Raw genomic sequence first — 22413 nt, 5'->3', positions numbered from 1 at the left:
CTCATGTCTGCTGGATGCGTAAAGTGTTTGCCCGAGTCTTTCTTCATTTAAAGTACTGTGCTTGACACACACACACACACACACACACACACACCTACACCTACACCTACACACACACACACACACACACACACACGCACACACGTACACACGTACACACAGAGACACAAGCGCATCTGCTCTCCTCCAGGTGTGCGATGACTCGCAGTGAGCTCAGCGCAAAGCTGTGCATCTGTCACGACTCTGAAGGGCGACCTGCTGTGACTTACAGCTGGCCCGACCTGTCAGAGCGAAACCACGCAGGGTAAACAATAACCCCCGTGCCAGACATTTCAGAAATATGACTGTGTGCACTCCACTGCCTGCCCCCCATCCCGTCTGCCTGTAACTCAGCCAGGATACACTTATCAAATAGATCAGCAGCGGTTGTAATCTTTGAAGCTTTTTGCTGTTTTTTTACCGTTCATTGTCTCTCTCGTAGGTCATATCGTTTGTACTGCAGAGGCTGAACGTTTTTATTGCTTTGTCTGGTGTGTGAGCACTTCTCGTTTTCTTCCCAACCCTCATCTGCAACTTTTGCCTGTCTGTTTCTCCCCCCCCAGGTTTTGCATGCAGAAGAGTGCCAAATTGGTGCCAGGGGTGACGTTAGACCTCATTGAGAAGTAAGTGGCACTCCACAGCCCTCCCAAAAAATCTCTCTCTCTCTCTCTCTCTCTCTCCCCCCCTCTCTCTCTGTCTGTCTTCCCGCCGTCTCTTTGGCGCTCTCCTGATTGTCAGCCCCTTGCTGTGTTGTTTTCCATCCTGCAGGTATAATTCTTTGCCTTTGTTTCCCTCCTCACAGCCAAAGCGGCAGTAGTTTGGCAGATTTAAAGCCCCATTTTCCTTCCGGGTGCCAAGCGGCTGAGCGCTGCACATCTCTTGCTGTCAGGCACACACACTCTCAGCTGATATTAGCCCTCAATATAGATGTCATATCCAAAGTTTTAGTCGTTTCACAGAACAATCCGGGGTGGCTTTTCTCTTCCCCTCCACCCACTGCTTATGTGCAGGGAGTGACATTTCCCCCATAAAATAAATTGGTTGAGGCAGCTTAGTTTTGGAAGTTGTAAGTAACTTAAAAGCACACTGTTATATCTAAAAACAAAAAAACACAACGCACCCTGAGGTGTTGCCGTTAAAGGCTTTTAATGACATTCGTTACTCGCAGTCTGTTTTCTAAAAGGGAAAAATAAATATTCATATGCCTTGACTTTGATTTCCACTAGATTTGAATTGTTTTTTGTCTGAGGTTTTTTGCAGAGGTACAGTGCTTGTGTGTGAGCTATCAGCTGTCTATCAATTCTTTCCTGTCCACATTTAGTTATGTTTCCCTTTACTTTCCTCACCTCAGTCTAGTAAACTGAAGGGGTGTTGACGGTCCTGTCAACAGTTTGTTGGAGCCCAGGGTTTTTGGTTTAAAAGGGATTATGATTGAGACATCATGCCTTCATTTTAAAAGTTCCGAGTTTGTTAATGCGAACGGAACACTTCCTCTTGTTTAGCCACTGTCTTGATAAATTCAGTATAATCTACTCTACTGTCCACATCACTAATTCCATCAGTGGAACAGCAGAGTTATTCCACACTCTGTTCATCTGGGTTTCCCTTTGCAACACACATAGAGTGTAGTGTAATTATTTAACTATGAATTCCAATCCTTTCAACGAGCATCAACACTTCATGCACCCATTTTTTCATATATATATATAAGATGTCTTCTTTGTGCTTTCCTTGCTGGCTTTTAATTTGAAACATCTGCAGGAAGTGTTGAGTTTAATCAAGACTGGCTGGACACTGACTTAAAAAAAACAACTACGTAGACGTGATTTCAATTAATTATTAAATGGAGACTCTGTTTTTGTATTTTGATTGAATTACCACAGTGAAAATGTACTGTATATACACCACGTGAGTCCTCAAAGCACAGGTAAATCCTTCCTGGGCCTTTATTGTCGACCAGCGTGTCTAAATGCTAGACACTTTTTTTTTTTTTATGACTTTCATACATCTCTTCCATTTTAGTCACACTCGGGTAAATTGTTCTGATGGAAATGGATGAGAAATTATGAGACTCACAATACTGTTTGTTTATTTCTTCACATGTCACAATTGTGGCCAACATATTTGCCACCCATGGGTCAACCAACACACACCAGAACAACAGCCGCTCACGGGTAACTCTTTTGTTAATGGCAAACACAAAACATAAAACAACTTAAACTCTGTGTGACTGTACCCGGCTCATGTCACACATAGGGTGAGGTTGAAGTTTCCTAAATCTTGAAGTCACCCGGAAGTATTTGATCAGCACCCATGATAAGAGCTGTTAAGATTATCTAGATGCATAGGAAAGGAGCTTCAATGCTTCCTTTCCTTTCTCCGCTAGCTTAGGGTACACTGGAGCTTCCTATGTGAGAGTAAGGAGTTATAGACGCCCCACAATTCATTTCAGAAGCCATATTTAACGTGACGTGACGCACGTAATCATGTAAGATACTGTTACACATGAATTATTTACATCTGATGTCACACATTGGTAAAACAAACTGGAGAATGCTGGATGGAGCCGCTGCGTTTTTTGTAGTTCATCTTCGGAAATTTGTAGTTTCACCACGGCAGACGCACGTCAGTAACATCCGCCGGGACTGATCAGACACTCCCCTGGTGCAGCTGGAGGTCTCTCCTGAGCCTCCTCCACCTTCACACACATGTAATACGTTGCAAACTACTTCCAAGAGAAGTGATGCATCCCCCCCCGTTGCTGGGTAATTGGCCAAGGCGTAAAGCAGTGCGTAACCAGATGATTTGTAGGTAGTTTACACGTTCACCGTCAACTTGTTTCCCGTGGTGATTTGGGATTTTCCATAATTTGAACATGTTTTTCACCTACCCATGTCTTATTTGTCACAGTTTGTCCCCCTTTTACCATTTCATTAACTTGCTTGCCCCCCCCCCTCTCCAGTGGATGAGTTATATGCAGGAAATGCCCTTGTACTGTACGCACAGCTTCTGCAGAGAGACTCCCAAGGCAGGATGGGAAACCACTAGAGTGATGACGAACACCTTTGAAGAAATAAGCCCCTTTGTCCATTTGTGTTTCACTTTTACTACATTCTGTCTATCTCCAAAACAAAGACATGAGTCGTTGGGTTTTGACGTCAATGAAGCTCTCCGTTCATGCTCAAGCTCTCGGCCCCTCTTCATCCTTTATCATATTCCTCACCAGAAAAAAAAAGGAAAGGGCTTCTGGGATGAGGGGTAACGTTATTTATGACCCAATTGCTGCAGGAGGGAGAGTTTGAGCACCCACGAGCCAGACTAATTTATAACTTCACCTGATCTCATTCTTCTGTCAGATGTATGTAAGGCCATGATGAACAGGGCCAAAAACGGTTTCTCTTTTTAAATTAAAGAAAATACTCCTGTCAGGCTGCAGGGTGAACCGCTCCCAAAATAGTCAGTTCAGCTATGTTTCGGAAGATCCCATGTTCTGCTCTTTGTGTTAGCTGTCTGCTTCACACACACACACACACACACTCTCACCAGGATTGTATAATACAAGTCAATAAGGATAAAAGAAAGTGTTCTCACAGCAGCGAAAATGCTGACCTTTCCTGTATTGGTTCATACGCTGCGCTGAAATTGGATTTGAGATCATGTCAGTTCTGAACAATATTGAAAAACAGTGGTAAAATATAAAATTCATGGAAGCGATCACCTTGAATTGATGTGCAAGCATGGGAACATAAAGGGTGGGATTCTTTTCTCTTTATTTTTTAAATGAATGTGTAAAAAAAAAATTTAATTCACTAAAATTTAAAACTTAGGTGTTAAGATTAAATGTATATATTATATCTCATATATATATATATATATATATATATATACACACACAATATACCATTTTATTAAGAGAAAAGGCCTCGCTCCTCAGACTTGATGTTTCAGCTTTTCGTTTTTGATCAGTGTGTAGGTCAGTGAGGATCCCTGATGCTTAAGTTGCTATTTTTGGTTGATTGCATGTCCAGTGTGTGCAGACGACAGTGTTGACTCAGCCGATGTCCCTCAGAGATAAATTATGGATAGTCTCAAAGCTCATAAAAGAAAAATGGTAGTAAACCCATTTGCCATCTCACCTCTGTGCTCTGTGAAGCTGGGCCAGCAGTTTTGATTGAAGTCAAATGCCTAAGTTAAACATTTTTCATGGCTTGTTCCTCCGACAAAACCTGAAATATCACAGAAAAGACAGTAGTATTTTAACCAACCAAATTCAACTTCAATTTTTTTTTAAATTGTATAGCGCCAAATCACAGCATTCACTACATTATTATTGTTATTCTAAATCTAATAATGCTGATAATAAATAATAAATGGATTGATAATGGATATATAATGGGGTAGTAATGCGTGATGGGAGTTCCCCCAGCAGTCCAGGCCTATAGCAGCATAAGTAAGGGATCGTTCAGAACTCACCTGAGCTGCTCACCTGAACAATAAACCTTATCAAAAAGGAAAGTTTTAGGTCTAACCTGTCTGCCTCCAGGACACAAACTGAGATGAGTTGTAACCTTGAGCTCATTCAAATGTCAGGTCCCTCTGCATAACAAATCATCAGATCCAATTCTTAAAGTTCTTTAAAACCAGCATCGTTTACATCCATGTTTTCTTGTAACTACTTCTCTGCTGAGTTAGCTGGTGGATCTTGTCGGTGTTAGCGCTACCTGTAGATTAGTGGAAATGGTGTGACACCCTTGGCACACTGGCAGGGAAGATAGATATAAATAAGATGTAGGACATTTGAGCTTATTTCCAGCGACAGCAGCCCTGTATACTACACTTCCTCCCTATACATCTACTCCTACATGTAGATGGACAACATCAGCGACCTGCTGCTGAACATTCTGTTGCATGTAGAAACCAAAGAGTCTCTTGGGAGTTGGTAAGAACCAAAAAAAAAAAATTCACACACAAGCACACCAAATATTGGAATTATAATTTTCCATATGAATAAAAACTACTCGGATGAAAACCAAAGTTGCTCAGACATGTTCACAATTGCTGCTTTCAGACGTGCATTGAAGTCTGGACATTTTCGTCAACTTCCCGAACAAAATTGTTGCTCCGGACATTGTCCGGAACTTCTCCTGCAAGCCCCCTAGTAAAATTTCCAGAGAATTATCTGCGTGAGCTCATGTGAGAATACAGCAGGAAATATAAAAGACTACTTTATAAGATCATATCAATATCAGTGATCAATGTACATGTTTATAGCCCGTTCTCATTAGTGGAGAGCAAATAGTGCAGCTTTAACTTTTTTATATTTGACAGAAGATTTATAAATGCTAATTAACGTCATCCAGAAGCCTTTTAGTTTAACCTTAACTGTAGCACAACTACCACACCAAATCGTCAGCTGACTTTGTGGTATCCTAGCAACAACAACACCAAAATCACACCAGGTTGCTTTTCTTTTGAGGCTTCGACCGAGAGAGATGTAGTGCAGCCCGATTGTGTGTCCTAAGCAATCGGTCTCTCGCACACACACGTTCAGAGATGCGGTGTCCAGATCACACGCAAACGTGGGCCTGAGCATGAGCGAACAGCTGATGGGCATTATGCTCACTGAGCACTCACTGGTCTCGTATTCACACCTTGATAGGTCACACACGCTTGCAGCCATGTGTCAAACACTCATCGGCCATGAAATATTACCAAAGCAATGTTGTAAGATGGATCAAACACGATGTCAGCTTTGAGAAGTGGGGCGCTGTCGATTGCTTTATCAATTTGATTATTCCTCTTCCTCTGCTCCATCTGCGCGCCCTTCTGTCTCCGCTTCCCACATGCGTCCAACACAGCATTCTGGCTGAATCAATCACAATAGCCTTTTAGGTAAGAGAGTCACGACGCTGACTGGATTTCACCTGCTTACGAGCCACACTATCTCTCGCTGTTTACCATCGCACACACACACACACTGTCGCTTTCAAACACTCTCATCCCTTCCCTTTCATCTCACACGGAGCTGACACAAGCGTCTCGGGGTTGATCCCAACTCGCAGCCTCCCTCTGAGTCTCTCACAGCGAGTCTCCGCTCCTCGTAAGGGGGACCCGCCTCCCCGGTGTCTGACACAGTCCGATACCCAGCTGTGCTGCACTCGACGGGGGGGGGGGGGGGGGGGGGGGGGCTCTGGAGTTCGACTCCATTCTCACCGAAGGAATCCTTGCACTGTCATGGCTCGTTGGGATTTTACTACAGAAGATATTCCTTACACTGCTACACATATATCTCAGATGTAAATGCGTCATACCCTCCACATAGACATCAAAGAGAAGAGTCTGCTGCACAGCATCAACCCCCCGAGGTGGTGGAGATTTAGTCAGGACTTTCCTGTCCCTGCTCACATCTAATATCTTGTATAAACACACACACTCAGATTGGTACTTGATCTGGCTGACGACAGGGTGTTAGTGTTGGACTGGCTTTCTCATTAAGGCTTGTTAGTACAGCTCATCCTCAGTGTTTTTAAAGACTGACACTGCTGGTATCAATCAACATTCTCCAAGTTAAACATAATTTGTTATCATGTAGTATCATCATAGCAATAATGTAAGTTATTTATCTTTGAACAAGCACCTTCACTGTTTGACCTCAGCAGCTTGCGTAAGATAAGCTGAACCTGTTTTGTGCCAGATCTGCTGTCGCCATTGCATATGATTATTTTTACAATGCATAATGAGCATTTTTTGCCACAGATGTTAATTTCATAATGAATTAAGTCTGTCGTTTTCAGGTTGTAACTTGAGTTTGCGCCGAGCAGCTGTATTTTTATCCTTATCAAAGGGACCCCAAGATCTTGACTGTGACACTTCTATTCACGACTTAATTGAAATGGAAACAGACATCGGAGACTTACAAATACAGCTGAATATTGTAAAAAAGGAATGAAACAAAGTTAGTTGTAGAAACACCCCAAGTCCCTGTAGGATTTCAATTCAGTCTAGCATTTTTTTCATGGGTAAAACTGATCTGACTTCAGTGTTTTACAAACGCTCGTTTTTTTTTTGATTGATGTCCCAAGTCTTAAGATCTCCAAGGGCATTTTTCCAACCATTTCAATAGTTCATCCATCCATCCATCTCACTGTCCCGCTGTCTTTCTGTAAATGTATTACACTCGATCCTGAGAAAGGAGGTGAACTGCTTAGTGTTCATCCTTATTGCTGACTTGCCAAACGCCTTTGGCAAGCACTCAAAGTGCTGAGGAGCTGGCTGGCCCTCATGGTTCTACAGTCAGCTGGTGCCTGTCAGCAGCTTCACAGCGGCTGTTATGTCACTTAGAGCTGGAAATGGGAGTTTTAGGTCAGGAAGAGATCGGACAATGTGTGTAGTTATAAGTGATTTGTTGCGCCAGACATTAGCACTAATTAGACTGTGTTGTGAATGTAAATATTTAAAGGAGACATATTGTGCTCATATTCAGGTTCATACTTTTAATTTGGGTTACCACATTAAAAGGTTTACATGCTCTAATGTTCAGAAAAGGCATCAGTGTCCTCATACGGCCCATTCCTGCAGCTCTTCTTTTTACCCTCTGTCTAAAACCCCTGGTTTCCCGTGTTTCCTGTACTGCTCCAGTGCACCGACAAATGATTCTAAAAATATTTTGGCGTGACGGTGGATGGTGATATTTCTGATAAGATGGAGAAACTGGAAGAACACATTTCAAGATGCAAGTGTTGTTCTAAGCATTTAACAAATGTTTACGCACTCTCAGGGTCTCAGCAACACTGTACAAACTTTCACTGTTTGGTGGTCAGAGGTCACTGTGACCTCACAACGCTTTTTGGCCTCTTGAACGTGGTAAAGTACATCAGGACCGCCTTGAGGGAATTTCTTCAAACATTTACCTGGACTCAAGGATGAACTGATTACATTTTGCTGATCCTACAAGTTAATACAATCCTAACTTACATTTCGGCAAAAAAAATTTTGTTAAGTCTCACATTATTAGAGTCTGCATAAGCATGGATGAAAAATACAACAGAACTGGTTAATGGAGGCTTAAAACCACAAGGAACAATTCCTAGATTTGTATGGTTCTTATATGGAGCGCAGACAAAACTCTGTAAAGTCCATATGTGAATGCATTTCACAAAGCAACTTGTTGTGTGATGACCAATGAAATGAAAAGAAAAGGTTTTTTTCTTGCAGTTTTCATTGGAATCTCTTTTCTTGCACATAAACACATCCTTGTCTGTATGCAGACTTTTACAACTGGGGTGCTCTGAGATTTAAAAGTTCTTTATTTCATTTGCCTTTCCTTTTCCGTACATTTTTTCTTCAAGTTTATTTAAATAGTATTCCCCTATTTATTTTTTGCTAACTCACAAATATGAATCACTTGCTCCCATTAACTGTAATATCTGTGATGCAGTCAGTGTTTGGCCTCAACCCTCTCGTCTCCACTCACTGGTGGAAAGACAGGCCTGGTGTGGTGAAAGGGATTTTCTACATTTTCGCGACAGCGATTACTGTCACATCGACTCTTTTCTGGAAGAGATGTCGCTGCTTGCATTTCCATGGTTCTCCTGCTCTCCTGTTGCGGACTAGTCTGGTTTCTAAGAGCCAGACGGATGCATAGTGCACAGGCTTACACATCCCAAGTCCCGTCGCACAGTGTAGTCACACAGCTGAGTGGATGCTGCGTCGTCGCATGCTCACTTCAGATTTTGGAAAAATGTCTCGCTACTTATTCTCAGACCACTGCGGAATATTAGATTGTGGTAATGAGATTAATGAAAACAATAATTTGTACACTGATATGCTAAGATCTCATTTGATACTGCACATCCTGTTATCAGAGCAGTAAGTATACACATTTTGGCAAGTTGGCTGTGTTGATGTTACTGACAAATCTCGACATAGATTACATAAGATGGTGTTGGTATTTTAGAGGGAACATAAACACATAAAAACACATTTTATTTTCTGTACATACAATGTCTCTTTTGGCGATGGAGTAGGTGCTGAGAAGGGAATTAGATCTACTCTGTGGAAAACATTATCCGACTTGAGGTCAAATGGGCACACAAACGTATTCCGTGGTGCTTAATTCTACTGACGCCCAGTTGAATTAGTTAACCTCACCACACCTGACATGCATCTGCATGACATCTAATCCAAGAAAAACGTACATTCTTTCTCTGCCAATATCCTGATTCATCTTGACCTACAGTATCTGAGTAACAAGTGTCTGAGCATACAGTACATGAATATTCAGACCTGCCGTTAGTCTTACTCAGTAAGTGCCTGTAAATGTAAATTTCTTCAAATGTGATGTGATAATTTTGCTGAGCAGTTGCCACTTTGTGCTCTGAGTCAACCATGTGCCGCACAGTGAGCGTGGCTGACACAGTGCCATCTGTGTGATGATGTGTGTGTGTGTGTGGTGCAGGATCCCTGGCAGGCTCAATGACAGACGCACTCCCCTCGGAGAGCTCAACTGGATCTTCACAGCCATCACCGACACCATCGCCTGGAATGTGCTGCCTCGAGGTGAGACTGTACACACACAGATGCCCGTATAACTACACAATATTTTTTTCCCCCTTAACAATTAAAAGAACAATTTACTACAACTTGGGCCCCATTTCCATAGCTTAGTAACCGTAACTAGCCCCAGCAGTGTAAGGAATGTATGTATTTTGCTGTTTCCCCAGTCCTGGATGCGACCATATCAGAGTTCAGTGTAACATTAGCAGCTGTGATTTGGGGAATCTTACACTTCAGCGACCCAAGCTACACTTGTTACCTGAGATCCAGTAAAATTATATTCACCTAACTTATTAGAAGTGAAATATACTGTTTAGAATATATAAAAAAATTTAATTCACATGTTTTAAACCACTTTTACGAGATTGGAAAGACAGGCGAGTACAGTGTTATAATAACCGATAGAAACAGTGGCCAAAATTATGAAATAAAACCAAAAACCTTGAGTTTGAAAGCAAACAAACAATAGCACTTTTCTTACTTGTGTTGAATATGAATGAGAAATGTGCAGAGAAATCTGAGGCCCACTGAAGTCGTCGTCTAGGCAATGATGAAAAATTATATGACCCTCTCACAGGGGGCCCAAATTAGGGCGCCTCATAAAAAAAAAACAGTACAGTAGTGAAGCCTCAGCAAAAGTAAAACTTTGACAACATCCCTGTCGGTTGAAAATAGTGAAGATGTTCATATAAAATGGTGAGAGTGCAGTGGGCGCAGGCTGGGCCCTCAAATTGAGACGAATTGTGTTTAGAGTGTACAGCACTGTAATTGGGTTTTTATCATTTTAACCAGAATTTAGGGCTTGTAAAAGTAAGCATCCGCACGCACACAGACACACAAATAAGAAACACTCTGCCAGTTACTGTACCATTACCCACAGACTCAGCTTGCCCAGACGAAAATACACTTGCACTAACGCTTCCTTTTTGACGTGTATTTATCTTTCGCCTACAGCGCACCTACCTTCTCTCATTGCTCACCGGCCCCTTGTATGCCACACACATCCACAGACACACACAGAGGCACAGTCACACTCTCTGGAGACAAACTGGATCTAAGTTACGACACAGATGTGACGATGCTGATGGCGATTCTAAAGCCTTTTAAGCCCCCGGGGCTCTGCTGTTAATGAAGCAGCCCACATCAAGAGACAATCCCTGTAATGAAGGCACTGCACACCAATACCAAATCACACACACTTGCTGTCACCTTACACACACACACACACACACACACACACACACTAACTCAACCAATTAAACAGCTCTACACTAACTGTGTATCACAGTCATGAGCCAGAGAGTTTGCCTTGGGATTGGCCCGGCCCCATTAAAGTGAATTAGCAAATACATTAATGAGGTGATGAGAATGTGACCACGACACATCACTTTATTCCCTGCTCCACGGTCCTCTGTTTGCACACACACACACACACACACACACACACACACAAATTACCCTTTTTTTCTCCAAAGTAGCGGCTTCGCTCTAATTAAAACTCTTTCTTTCGCCCAGTTTGATTTTCATTTACTCAATCAGTGTCCCATTTTCCACACACGTGACCCCCGTCTCTTTTATTAATTTTATTCACTCGCCGCCCCTTTTCTGTCTCCGCTGTGATGGATAATGTCTGCTCTCTCCCTCTCTATCTGTCTTAAGATTTGTTCCAGAAGTTGTTTCGTCAGGACTTGCTGGTGGCCAGCCTGTTCCGCAATTTCCTTTTAGCCGAGAGGATAATGAGGTCATACAACTGTACGCCGGTCAGCAGCCCTCGTCTGCCCCCTACGTACATGCACGCCATGTGGTAAGACACACGCAAACAGCGATATGACCACTTCCATGCACACAAAGAGGAAGAGCTTTGCTGTTTGTTCACACTCACAGGTTGAAATTGAGCAGACCTTCTCACAGATGCATTATTTGAAGAGGAACACCATGTTCTGTTCTCCATGGTCTGACATGTATATTTAATGATTTCAAGTGATTACTTTTTTTTAAGAAGCCACGGAGAGATTAAAAGATGCTTTTAGCCAGTCCTCCTATACACAAATTGCCAACCTGCCCATTAATCGAAATCTCCTCTGAAACTAATTTCTGCTCTTAAAAACAGCTTGTAGAAATGCACTTATTGTTTTTCTGACCATTTAGTTTGATTTTGTACTTTTTCTTCTTACCACTGTGAGATATATTCAGCTGTGCCAGCTGCTCTGCTAAACATTTGCAAAGCTCTAAGGAAAACTCTTACCATTCATGGGAATATGCTTCATACCTATATTTAGATGAGCTGAATATTTTCCCTTACACATTTTTACAACATAAACATTTATCAAATAGGCAAAAAAACAGGGGTTTGTTTCATCAAAGTTTCCTTCAAACAGCTCCAAAGTTGTTGTGTTTTATATTCTCTTGACTTTACATGGGTAGAAAAAAACACTGATGACACTGTAGTTAAACAAGGAGTTCACTTGAAAATGACCGACCGACAACTGCTGCGGTTGTGTGACAGCATGCAGCACATCAGTAGTCCTGTCCTCATCATTGGATCACTGGCTAATCATACACACACACTTTCCTGACTCTCAACAAAACCCAAGCGAGTCTTCGACGTTTTGGCAGCTCGCTGACTGCAGAACAAGTTACAAAACCACTTGTATAACTGTTTTCTCTTTCAGTGTTCCCTGCTTCCAGTAGTTCATCTGAGCTGGGTAAACACGCCCTCACACCATTAAATCGGTGTTTATCTTCCCAACCAACGGCCATTAGGAGAGCAAACAGGTGTCAGAGCATTCCTGGTGTGGGCATGATGTGGAAATGACTGTAGCGTGAGAAATGAGCAGAGACAGACTTTTGGTTTGCAGAGAGCGCTCACAAAAAGATGGTAGGTATCAAACGTAGGAGGCCTGGTTTGCGTCTGTGCAGGTTGTTGATATTGCACTGTCGCCACCTGTTCCTGTACGGTACAAACAGGAAGTAGGCTCTCATTCAGCAGGAGACCTGCTAGGCTGCCTGCAGATGATACCCTCTCACCGCTTTGTAGGGAGCAGTAGAATAAACTCACTCAGAATGAGTTTCTTTTCTCCTCTGCCTGTCGTTTCAGGTTACGTTACATTACAGCGATTAACTCATTGGTTGCGCTTTGAAAGGTCAGCGACAGCTTGAAATAATTCAAACTTTGATCGCAGCACTCGGTGGCTATTCCAGGTGCTGCGAGACGCCATGGCTAGTGCCTCCGGCTAGTTTGGCGCCACCACTCTCTCCATAGGAAGACAATGGCAGAGGCAGCGTGTGGGCGGCTTGACAATACTTGCCGACTAATACGCAATCATGTTGCCAGGAACTATGATGTCACTTATCTATAATTCAAAAAGGGGGGTAAATGACGCAACTGTCTTTCTGTGTAAGACTAATTTGAGTCCCTCCCACATTTATTGTAAAAACGAAAAAATGATAAAATGAAGTGGTTTAATTACTTTCACAACTTCTCAAAATAAATATTGTGCGAGGAAGTGCGAGCCAAAGCGTGTAGGAGGTTGTTTTTTTTTCCCTTAGTCCTTAAGCATATGCATACACCTCGCTCACGCTAAGTATCATTTGCATGATTGTGTTTCTCAGTTATTTTGTGTGTTTATTACTGCGAGCGTTGCTGCATGATTTTTGCTCACTGTCTCGTAAAAAGGCAGATACACGAGCAGTGTTCGTCGCTGGCAGCAGCCTCCGTCGACCTGACTGCGGCGCGGACCAACAGTAGACAGGTTATGTGCAAAATAGAGGCACTGCTTTTTCGCTTTAACCACCCACGCACGTGCAACCTGCAGCTGAAATATGTCCACCTTTGACTGAAAGCAGCAGGAAGAGCTCTGGGGATCTTAAAAGGTTTTGTGGGGCATGTCAGACGTCTCTGGCTGTGGCAGATTTAGGTTAGTGGCAGCAGAAAAAAAAATAGTATTTGGGATGATTATAAAAGTTTAAGCATATTGTGCCTCTTACTCACACAGATTAAAACTCCGTGTTTTTCACCGTGTTACTGATTTGTCCTCTATGTATTCTCATTACCTGTATTGTACACAGACACAGTACGAGGTGCCCTTTTGTTCATTGACTTTACCAGCATCTTTACACTGTGTAATATCATCATCCATCTCCCTTTGGTTACACAAACACTTCTCCCACTTTCTGTTGTTTCTCCTCCTCGGCTTCTATAAATGCCTCCCTCCACCTCTCCCACTCATTATCTGAATCGTGTTGGGAAAAAAAGAAGGCAAAGGAAGAAAAAAAAAAAAGGCTCTCTCACTCTGTTCTCTTCGAGGAGCGACTTGTTGTGTAACACCCTGCCATCGCTTATTGTAAAGAGCTCTGCTCCTTCCCTCCCTGTGGTGAGCAGTCATCTTTCTCTCTCTCGCCCGTACAACCCTTTATTCTGGATTGCGGGTATATTGCTCTGTTTACCACCAAAGAAATTGGGAGTTGCACTTTGTTTCACAGCCAGTGTTGAGCAGGACAGAATAACGACAGCGAGGTGCTTTGAGAGTGCAGAACAGGAGACGGAGAGGATGATAAAGAAATGGAAGTGCGAAGAGTAGAAAGATAAAAGTTTGGATCGGCACAGATTCGGGGGAGGGGGAAAAGAAAGGGGGGGAATTAAGCAATTTGGGGTTCGTTGATTGATGTCGGTGTCCCAATACAAACGGCAATTGTTTTCAAATGGTGCAGAATTAGCGAGAGAAGATAAACCCATGGCCGATTACTCCCTTGTGGACAGTTTCAGTGTGGCCGTGTGTGGGTGTGGGTCTGCTTTGTATGCGTGTTTGTGAGCGTGCGTCGCTGCGCCATCCTCTGCAGGCAACAGGAAAAAGAGCTTAGTCGGGCGCCAACTGGTTCCCCACGCTCCTCTGTTGTCGCCTGTGCCAGCAACACGCACGCACGCACGCACACACACACACACACACACGCAAGCGCGCGCGTTTGGTGATGAGATACTCACTTGGAATTGGCAGTCATCGTCTGAGATAATGCCGTCATCTCAAAGGGTGCAGCAGCCTCGTCCCCGTGACCGTGTGTTCGCTAATCTGACTGCTCTATCTGCCTGTTCCCTCTCAGTTGAATTCCATAATGGGGATGGATGTTTGTGAGCAATATTTTCTTTACAGATTCCAATCCCAGTAACTTAAAATTTTGAACCCTAAAGAAATACCCTTTTTTCTCGAGTTTTTTTACCATCCTGGGCAGACTGGCAGGATTCAGCATAAACTCAGTAGACATCTCTTTCACTGTGCGTTCACGCGTCAAGTGTTCACTCCTCAGCAGGCAGACCTCAGCTCAAGACCGACCCCTGCTCTTCATTTAACTTTTTTTTATTATTTTGAAGCACCTGCGGTTTATGTATTTACATTTTATGATGGTTTCCACCCCGGTTTCAGTGGCTTTACTACGACTGAGTATTAGGGCCACATCGAGACATAAAAAAAATTTGGGACTTTGAGGATAAAGTCGTAAATTTGTTAGAATAAATTCGTACTATTACGGGAAAAAAAGGCATAATATTGCAAGAAAAAATTCATTATAATAATGAGGATAGAGCCGTAATGGAGTAAGAATGAAGTCAGAATTTTGGCTCTCTGTTATTTTAGTGGAGAAATGTCAGAAAAAATCAATACCACGACAGCTCAACTGTAGATCAACTGCCCTGAACTGTTAAATCTTTTTAAAATCAAATTTCCGTGTATCAACTTTAAAATACTTATAAAAAAAGAAATGATAATAACTGGAATCAAAAGGCACAGAGTAATAGATGGTCCCCAAAAAAGAAAGGAGCTAATAGAATCAAATCAAGGCGGCAGTATGCCGACTTCACACAGACATTTTATAAAAAGTACTCAGCAGCAGCCACGCATCAAGAGATCACAGTACATTCAGAGGCACCGCTACTTCATCATGACAAAAACTCATGACACTGAGAGAAGAAAGAGTGTGATGGAGAGAGAGGGAGGAGGTTTCCACTGAGTGGAAATCATTTTCTCAGCAGCAGTAAATCAAGATAAGACTATATATATATATATATATATATATATATATATATATATATATATTTCTGATGTATATGAGAAGTACCAGTTGAGACTGCGTAACTTGGAAGCGTACCTCTGACTAAGAACGAATGTATTAGCATAATTCCCGAGTAATTTGCGCAAGAAGTTTTATTGATGATCGTTTCAACATTACAGCCCTAGCTCTGTAACACAAGAGTGTTTACGCACCGAAGTTTCAACTCTTACAGTGTCTTACAGGTCATACTCGCTTCTGAAAAAAGAGCTTTCATGGATTTCATACGTTCTGTGCACTTTTTTTCTCGTGACTGGGTCTGAGATGAATCCAAATTCACGCTCCGTCTCGGCGTCATGACTCAGTCACTTCCTAACATACAGACGTGATAATGTTTACCGACATAATATGCAATATTTAAATCAGCAATTTATGATTTAAATCATCATCAATAAATCTCTATAGAAGTCATAGAGAAAAATGTGCTGTTTATAACTCCAGAATATTCACATATGTAAGTTTTCTACAGTATCAATTCAATTCCAATCTGTAAACGTCTCTCATACAACAACCACCGCTTAGTCTCCATCAAAGTGCTTTGCTGGGGATTTTGAAACCATGCTGAAAAATCGGCATTGAGCATATGCTCTGCAAATAATTAAAATATAAACATTACATGCAAAAAAATAATGGACCAGCAAGTAAATGTACACGTAGCAAACACCCTCCTTCACGAGTGGAGAGCACCTGTTCCTGATAATGCAGTAAATATGTCTGATTTACTGCCGCTGGAAGGAAAAAATCTTTTTCCTGCCCACGGTGGCAGCTGAAATAGTAAATTCTCCCATTTAGCCAGAACTTGTAGCAGCCGACACAAGTGTGGGGATGAATAGCCGTTTTCCCTGGATTTAAAAAAAACAATTTAGAAATGGTTGATGGAGCAGATGTTCTGTGCCACCTGCTCTCGTTTACCCTCAACATTTATGATTACACAGTGCTTTGTAGCCACATTCCATATTGTATGTCGGCATGTTGCACAGACCTGCACATACAGCCAATGACGGCTGTGGAGCCGTCGCATCCGCTATAATAATAGAGTTGCACTCTATTGTGCAGTCTGAGCTAATGGGCTGAGCTGTTTAAGCAGCAGAGAGAGCCTCAGACAAAGAATGAGTGACTCGGTGTCACTCATTCAGCATCACATTACATTGCTGTGCATCGACTGGGAACACGACTCAACCCTAACTCGTGCTGACTGAGAGGGGGGGGGAGCCCCGTCGAGGGCCCTGGGCTCAATTTGCTGCAAGAGAAGGGAGCCAGAAAGTGAGTCGGGAAGAAAGAGAGAATAGAGAGGCTGCGACAAGGTTAGATGCGAGTTACATAACCCCATGAATTAGATATGACGACCATGAGAGAAGAGCTGGTGTTCAGAACGCGAATAAAGGCTCCTTGCTGCCCTCTCCAGGACCTCGAGCTGGGAATTTGAAAAAGGTGTACAGTATGTGCACAGGGGAGGAGAGGGCAGGGGAACGCGTGAGCGGAGGAAATTGAGTGTGAGAGGAGGGCGTTGAAAAGGAAAAGCCTTGACCAAGGATCTAGTGCTGAGATACTTTTTTTTATTTTATTTTGCCTCGGGTCATAACAATAAAATTATAATGTACAGTATATCATAAATCTAATGTGGTTTATGTGTGTGTTACATGCAGGCAAGCGTGGGACCTGGCTGTGGATATCTGCCTCTCTCAGCTGCCCACCATCATCGAGGAGGGCACCGCCTTCAGAGTAAGTGTGTGTGTGTGTGTGTGTGTGTGTGTGTGTGTGTGTGTGTGTGTGTGTGTGTGTGTGTGTGTGTGTGTGTGTGTGTGTGTGTGTGTGTGTGTGTGTGTGTGTGTGTGTGTGTGTGTGTGTGTGTGTGTGCGCGCGTGTGCGTGCGTGTGTGTTAGTAGTTATAGGACATCAATGGTTGATGGATAGCTCTTATTTTGGAAATGTCCACCATTCTGACGCCCATAAACCTCACACCGTCCTTGTTTGCACTGCAGCTTCTCCACCACCAACATCTACAGCATCTCTATTATTCTCTCTTTCACACACACACACACGCACACGCAAACTCTCAGTGGATGAAAATGTCACGTCTAATAATTCAAGTGAGAGTGTCAAATAATAGCTACTGAAACCACTGGCCCTGCACTTTTGCCCACTGTTGTGTTTATTGTTCTATTTACTGATGTGCCAGAGAACCGTGATGGAGATGCCGAGTGTAATGGAAACACACGCAGAGAGACCAAGGGTGACACAGTCACTAGATGCCTGACAGCTGTTTTAAAATATATACTAATCAAAAAAGTACAAAAACAGAAAAGTGGGACCTGAGCAGTTTTTCCCGATGTTAGCACTTTTATCTGGGCCTTTTCGCTGCTTCACCTGCAGCCCCCTCGGAGGTGGGCATCTTCTTTATCGCCCCCCGGGGAGCAGTTTTGCTTCCTTGCCCCTCCTCTACTTTCTCCTGCAGTCAGGCCGAAAAACACTTACCGGTGCCGTAATTGATCCTCTGAGGACCACTAATGGAGATGCCCCTCTATCTGTCTTGCGCCTTCTGTCTTTAACTCCTCTCTGATGTGCATCAACTGTTACAAATTCAGCTTTATTTTTCGACTCTCTGTAATGAATGAGAGTTGGCATTATTTAATCGCCCTCTCACACGTTTGACCACCCTCAGCCCCCTCAACCCAAGCTTTTTGTTGCCGCTGGTTGATAGCGGATATAAAGTTGGTGGTTCAGTGGTGGAATTCTCGCCTGCCACGCGGGATGCCCGGTTTCGTTTCCCGGCCAATACACTTACCTTTTAGCACTTTGAAATTGCTTTTAGCAATGAAAAGTGCTCTAAAAATGAAATTTATTATTATTATTATTTTTAAAGTCACACGGAAAAATCAGATTTCCGTTGAGCAAATATTAATTACAGACTAGCAACATATGGATTAGATTGCTGGAAACTTTTTTTTCCAGTCAAATATAATAAACCCATGTCTTCATTTTTAGTTGACTTTGGTCATGAACCTGAAATGAGGGTCGCTTTTTTGACACTTGGCATTTGTACATGAAATAAAACATATTTGAATGGCTTTTCTCTCCTATGCCTTACTTCCACCAGATTCCAACTCATATCTGCATATTTACAAAAACCTTGTTTGTACTATCATGCATGGCAAATGTTATCAGGGCCCGAACGCCGACCAGCAGGAGGCTGGCGAAGGCCCTCTTGTTCGTTCTTGTTTTTAGAAATATAAGCCCCACTAAGATATGGTTTCTGTGACTCTGCTCCCGAGTGGTGAAACCTACATAACTTCTTCCTCAGCCTGACTGTGGGATTCATGCTCCCTATGCTGTCATTGAACTCAAGCTCACTGTCCCTGTAAGACACTAACCACTCGCTCCTTCCGTCCCTTTACACCACAGCCCATGCGTTCACTTTTGGCAGTGTGTAGGTGTAGCTAGCAGCAGAGAGCGAGGCGTGGACAAAAGTCCGATTTCACTGTTGTACTTAGTCAGCATGTGAGCATCTTGGAGATAGCTTTGTGATTGTGGCTGTTTCCTTTTGCCACAACTGGCTCATCGGGTAAGTCTGTCACATGGTCACATCTCACCGTCCCAGTGTCATTGTTGGAACCTTATAAACTTATTATAATTAAAGAAGTCTTGATTTTACCTTGGTCCTGATTTAGTCATATGAAGTAATCATGTTTTTGTTTTTTTAAATGGGGTCAGTGAATACTCACCATGTAAGATGTTGTGAACACAGAGGCTCAAACTCGAAGCAACAGCTTTTTTCCCCTCACGTGTCAGAGAGTATGTGCGTGTGTGTGTATAGAGCTATTAAGCTTTGATTATGCACAGATTCATTTAACCATCCAGCCGAGTAGCGTTGATACCCCCACACACCCCACACCCTTTCACATCCATCAACGGTCTACACTACGCTGTCGTAATTCCTGCAGCATTATTAACACCCAGTGATCAAAAACTCTGCAGCCGGCACCTAATCAATCAGGCAAACTGCCATGGCCGCGCAGAGAGAGAAAGGAGAGGGAAGGTGATCACGGCAGATCAGGATTTATGTCGTTACTGCATTGCGGTGTCACTTCGGAGTTCATTGTGACAGGGCTTTTATGAAGCGACAGGCTTGTCAATGCAGACTGACACTCTCTCTCTCTCCGCGTGCGTGCGTGCGTGCGTGCGTGTGTGTGTGTGTGTGTGCGCGAGAATGATTAAGTACATTCATTTCTTGAAAATAATGATAAACACTCAGTGTGTGTGATTTGTGTCCACAGCACAGTCCTTTCTTTGCGGAGCAGCTGACGGCCTTTCAGGTGTGGTTGACGATGGGTGTGGAGAACAGAAATCCTCCCGAGCAGCTCCCTATTGTACTGCAGGTACAAACACACACACACACACACACACACAATCAAGCACTGACCTCCAATCGCACTGTCACTTTTTCTCTTCAGTTTGCCTGTAGTTGTGTCCTGCCCTTTATAACAGTTTGGTCACGTGGAGTCTCAAGCCAACATCTTGTGTGCAGTATTTAGAAAATATGCAGTGTAATTTATCTATTAAAGATAATGACAAAAATGTAGGATGGTGATCTGGGTTTCTGTGTGAGGAGTTGGGGTGAGTGTCTCTTGCACTCACACGATGACCGTTAATCAAACCACTTGAATGAACATTGAGCTCCAAAGTGACGTATTTAAAATCCATTGTCCGTGCGGCTTGTGTGAGAACTATTCATGCAGCAGCTGCCAGATTTCATGTAACATAACAAAAGGGTTTATTGTGGTGCCTTTATGTACCTCAGACTAGTTTGAAAACCAAAATTCCTTTTCTTCCTCGGATCGGCGAGACCAGAAATGCCACAGTTTGCATGAAAAAAGCTGAACTTTTCACTTTGCACACACACACACAAAAACGTCAACTGCCGAGAGGCGACCATTGGGCAGAATGTTATTACAACAATACTTTTAACACCGTGGCCTCTCGCTGCTCCACATTTTTTTCTCGCTTCCTTTATCTATCTTCATTCTCCTCCCTCGTACAAGACACTCTTTTCCTTCAGGTCACCGCCTTAAATCTGCCAACAGAAAAGTGTGAAATGCTTTGCAAAATTCCTCCTGCAGACTGAGCTCAGCATTTGCAGGCCAATTTTCTTCATTACAACCCTGCAACAAAAGGGCTGTGACAAGAACGGCGTCTCCTGGTGTTCCCTGAAGTGGTGTTAAATTTGTTTTGGATGCTTTAATTGGGATGAAATGTTGCCAAATGCTTGTGGCACGTGTCAGCCGTTGAGTTACAGCAGTTGGCGGTTTCTCCCCCTGCCTTTCCCTCGTCCTCCCTCCCTCTCTCCCATCAACCCTCTCCCGTGGGGATGTACAGTTGTGGTGTTGTATTATATCACAGCGTAGTAGCGGTGTGCCGCTGTCCGTGTTGAATGGTAATTTCGTGCTGACTCAGCGTGCTGCGAGCTGCAGCCCGTCCATACAGCACTTCTGTCGAGGCCTGTTAAAAGCCGAGCGAAAGGCAGACAGATTGGGGAGAGCTGGATGGTGTGTGTGTGTGTGTGTGTGTGTGCGCGTGTGTGTGTGTGTGTGTGTGTGTGTGTGTGTGTGTGTGTGTGTGTGTGTGTGTGTGTGTGTGTGTGTGTGTGTGTGTGTGTGTGTGTGTGTGTGTGTGTGTGTGTGTGTGTGTGTGTGTGTGTGTGTGTGTGTGTGTGTGTGTGTGTGGACACAACATTATGCAGCCTTACACAGTGATGGGAAAGTAATCATAAAGCCGCGCCTTGCTCTCTGGATGGTCTCTGGAAGGGATGGACAGATTAGCAGCTCTTACACCCTTTTAAACACACAAGTTGCATAAGAAATATTTAAGACTGGTGCAATCTTGGGAGGTTTTACAATTCGATGCCAAAATGTAATCTGGCATCGATTTTACCAACGCAAAGAGCAACAAGAAAAGAGCGACAGAGTAATCCGTCAATAATGCTCTTCATTGAAATGAGCAAAGGGAGGACAACAGAGCTGAGGAGGCAGAGGCACGGTGCGCTGTTGTCTCGACAACAGCCATTTCATCCACGAAGGATTAACAGAATTTGCAAGGGGATTACAGTTGTGATGCTATGGTAACAGCAGCACATTCACATTCACACACACACATTTGGCTTCACGTGTCAGTGAAAGCGATTAAGGCATGAATGTGCATCGTAATGTCGTGTGTCTTACTGCTCACACGCGCCCAGCATGGTCATAGGTAGTGCTTACTCATCACGCTAAATGAGATTGGAGTCGAGGTGTTACGCAAATAAGCAACACAGACAAATTTGCACAGACATTCTCATGCATTTTAATATCACAGCATGGTTCAGGGATTGTATTTCCATCCCTGCTTTGATGAGATGACATATGTGCGTTAATGTGTTGCTTGAATCGCTTTGCGTAAAATGTGCTTACTCTACAGTATCAGTGTGTGAGAGACTGTGTGGAAAATATTCACAGACATCTGCGTCAAGTCCATCTTCTTGGCCTGTCTGTATTCTTGCTTGTTGGCTTTTCTTATTCCTATAGAGCACACACCCGTCCATGTTCCCACGCTCTTCCTTGGAGCTGGACGTAACCCGGGGGCCGGTCTTCCCCCGGCCTCCTTCTGTTTGTGAAGTCACGCTCACCAGGTTAAAGTCACGGAGGACGCTAATAATACATCATGTGTGGGTGGAAATGTCTTTCTCTG

General features: G+C 43.3%; 1 protein-coding gene across 5 annotated transcripts in view; it reads left to right on the top strand.

Moving 5' to 3' along the window:
• The window catches only part of rptor (regulatory associated protein of MTOR, complex 1), a 154183-nt gene that overhangs the window by 80521 nt on the left and 51249 nt on the right, over positions 1-22413 (top strand). For all 5 annotated transcript variants that reach the window (XM_047333633.1, XM_047333631.1, XM_047333632.1 and 2 more), the window contains exons 8-12: positions 603-662; positions 9497-9597; positions 11254-11398; positions 17340-17415; positions 19968-20069. In XM_047333633.1, the coding sequence (XP_047189589.1) occupies positions 603-662; positions 9497-9597; positions 11254-11398; positions 17340-17415; positions 19968-20069 (484 nt within the window). The remainder of the gene's footprint in view (positions 1-602; positions 663-9496; positions 9598-11253; positions 11399-17339; positions 17416-19967; positions 20070-22413) is intronic.

This window comes from Scophthalmus maximus, chromosome 8 (genome assembly GCF_022379125.1).
Source record: "Scophthalmus maximus strain ysfricsl-2021 chromosome 8, ASM2237912v1, whole genome shotgun sequence".
In the NCBI taxonomy this organism is placed as follows: domain Eukaryota; kingdom Metazoa; phylum Chordata; class Actinopteri; order Pleuronectiformes; family Scophthalmidae; genus Scophthalmus; species Scophthalmus maximus.
Note: the sequence above shows the minus strand (reverse complement) of the source record. Positions and strands in the feature narration are given on the sequence as shown.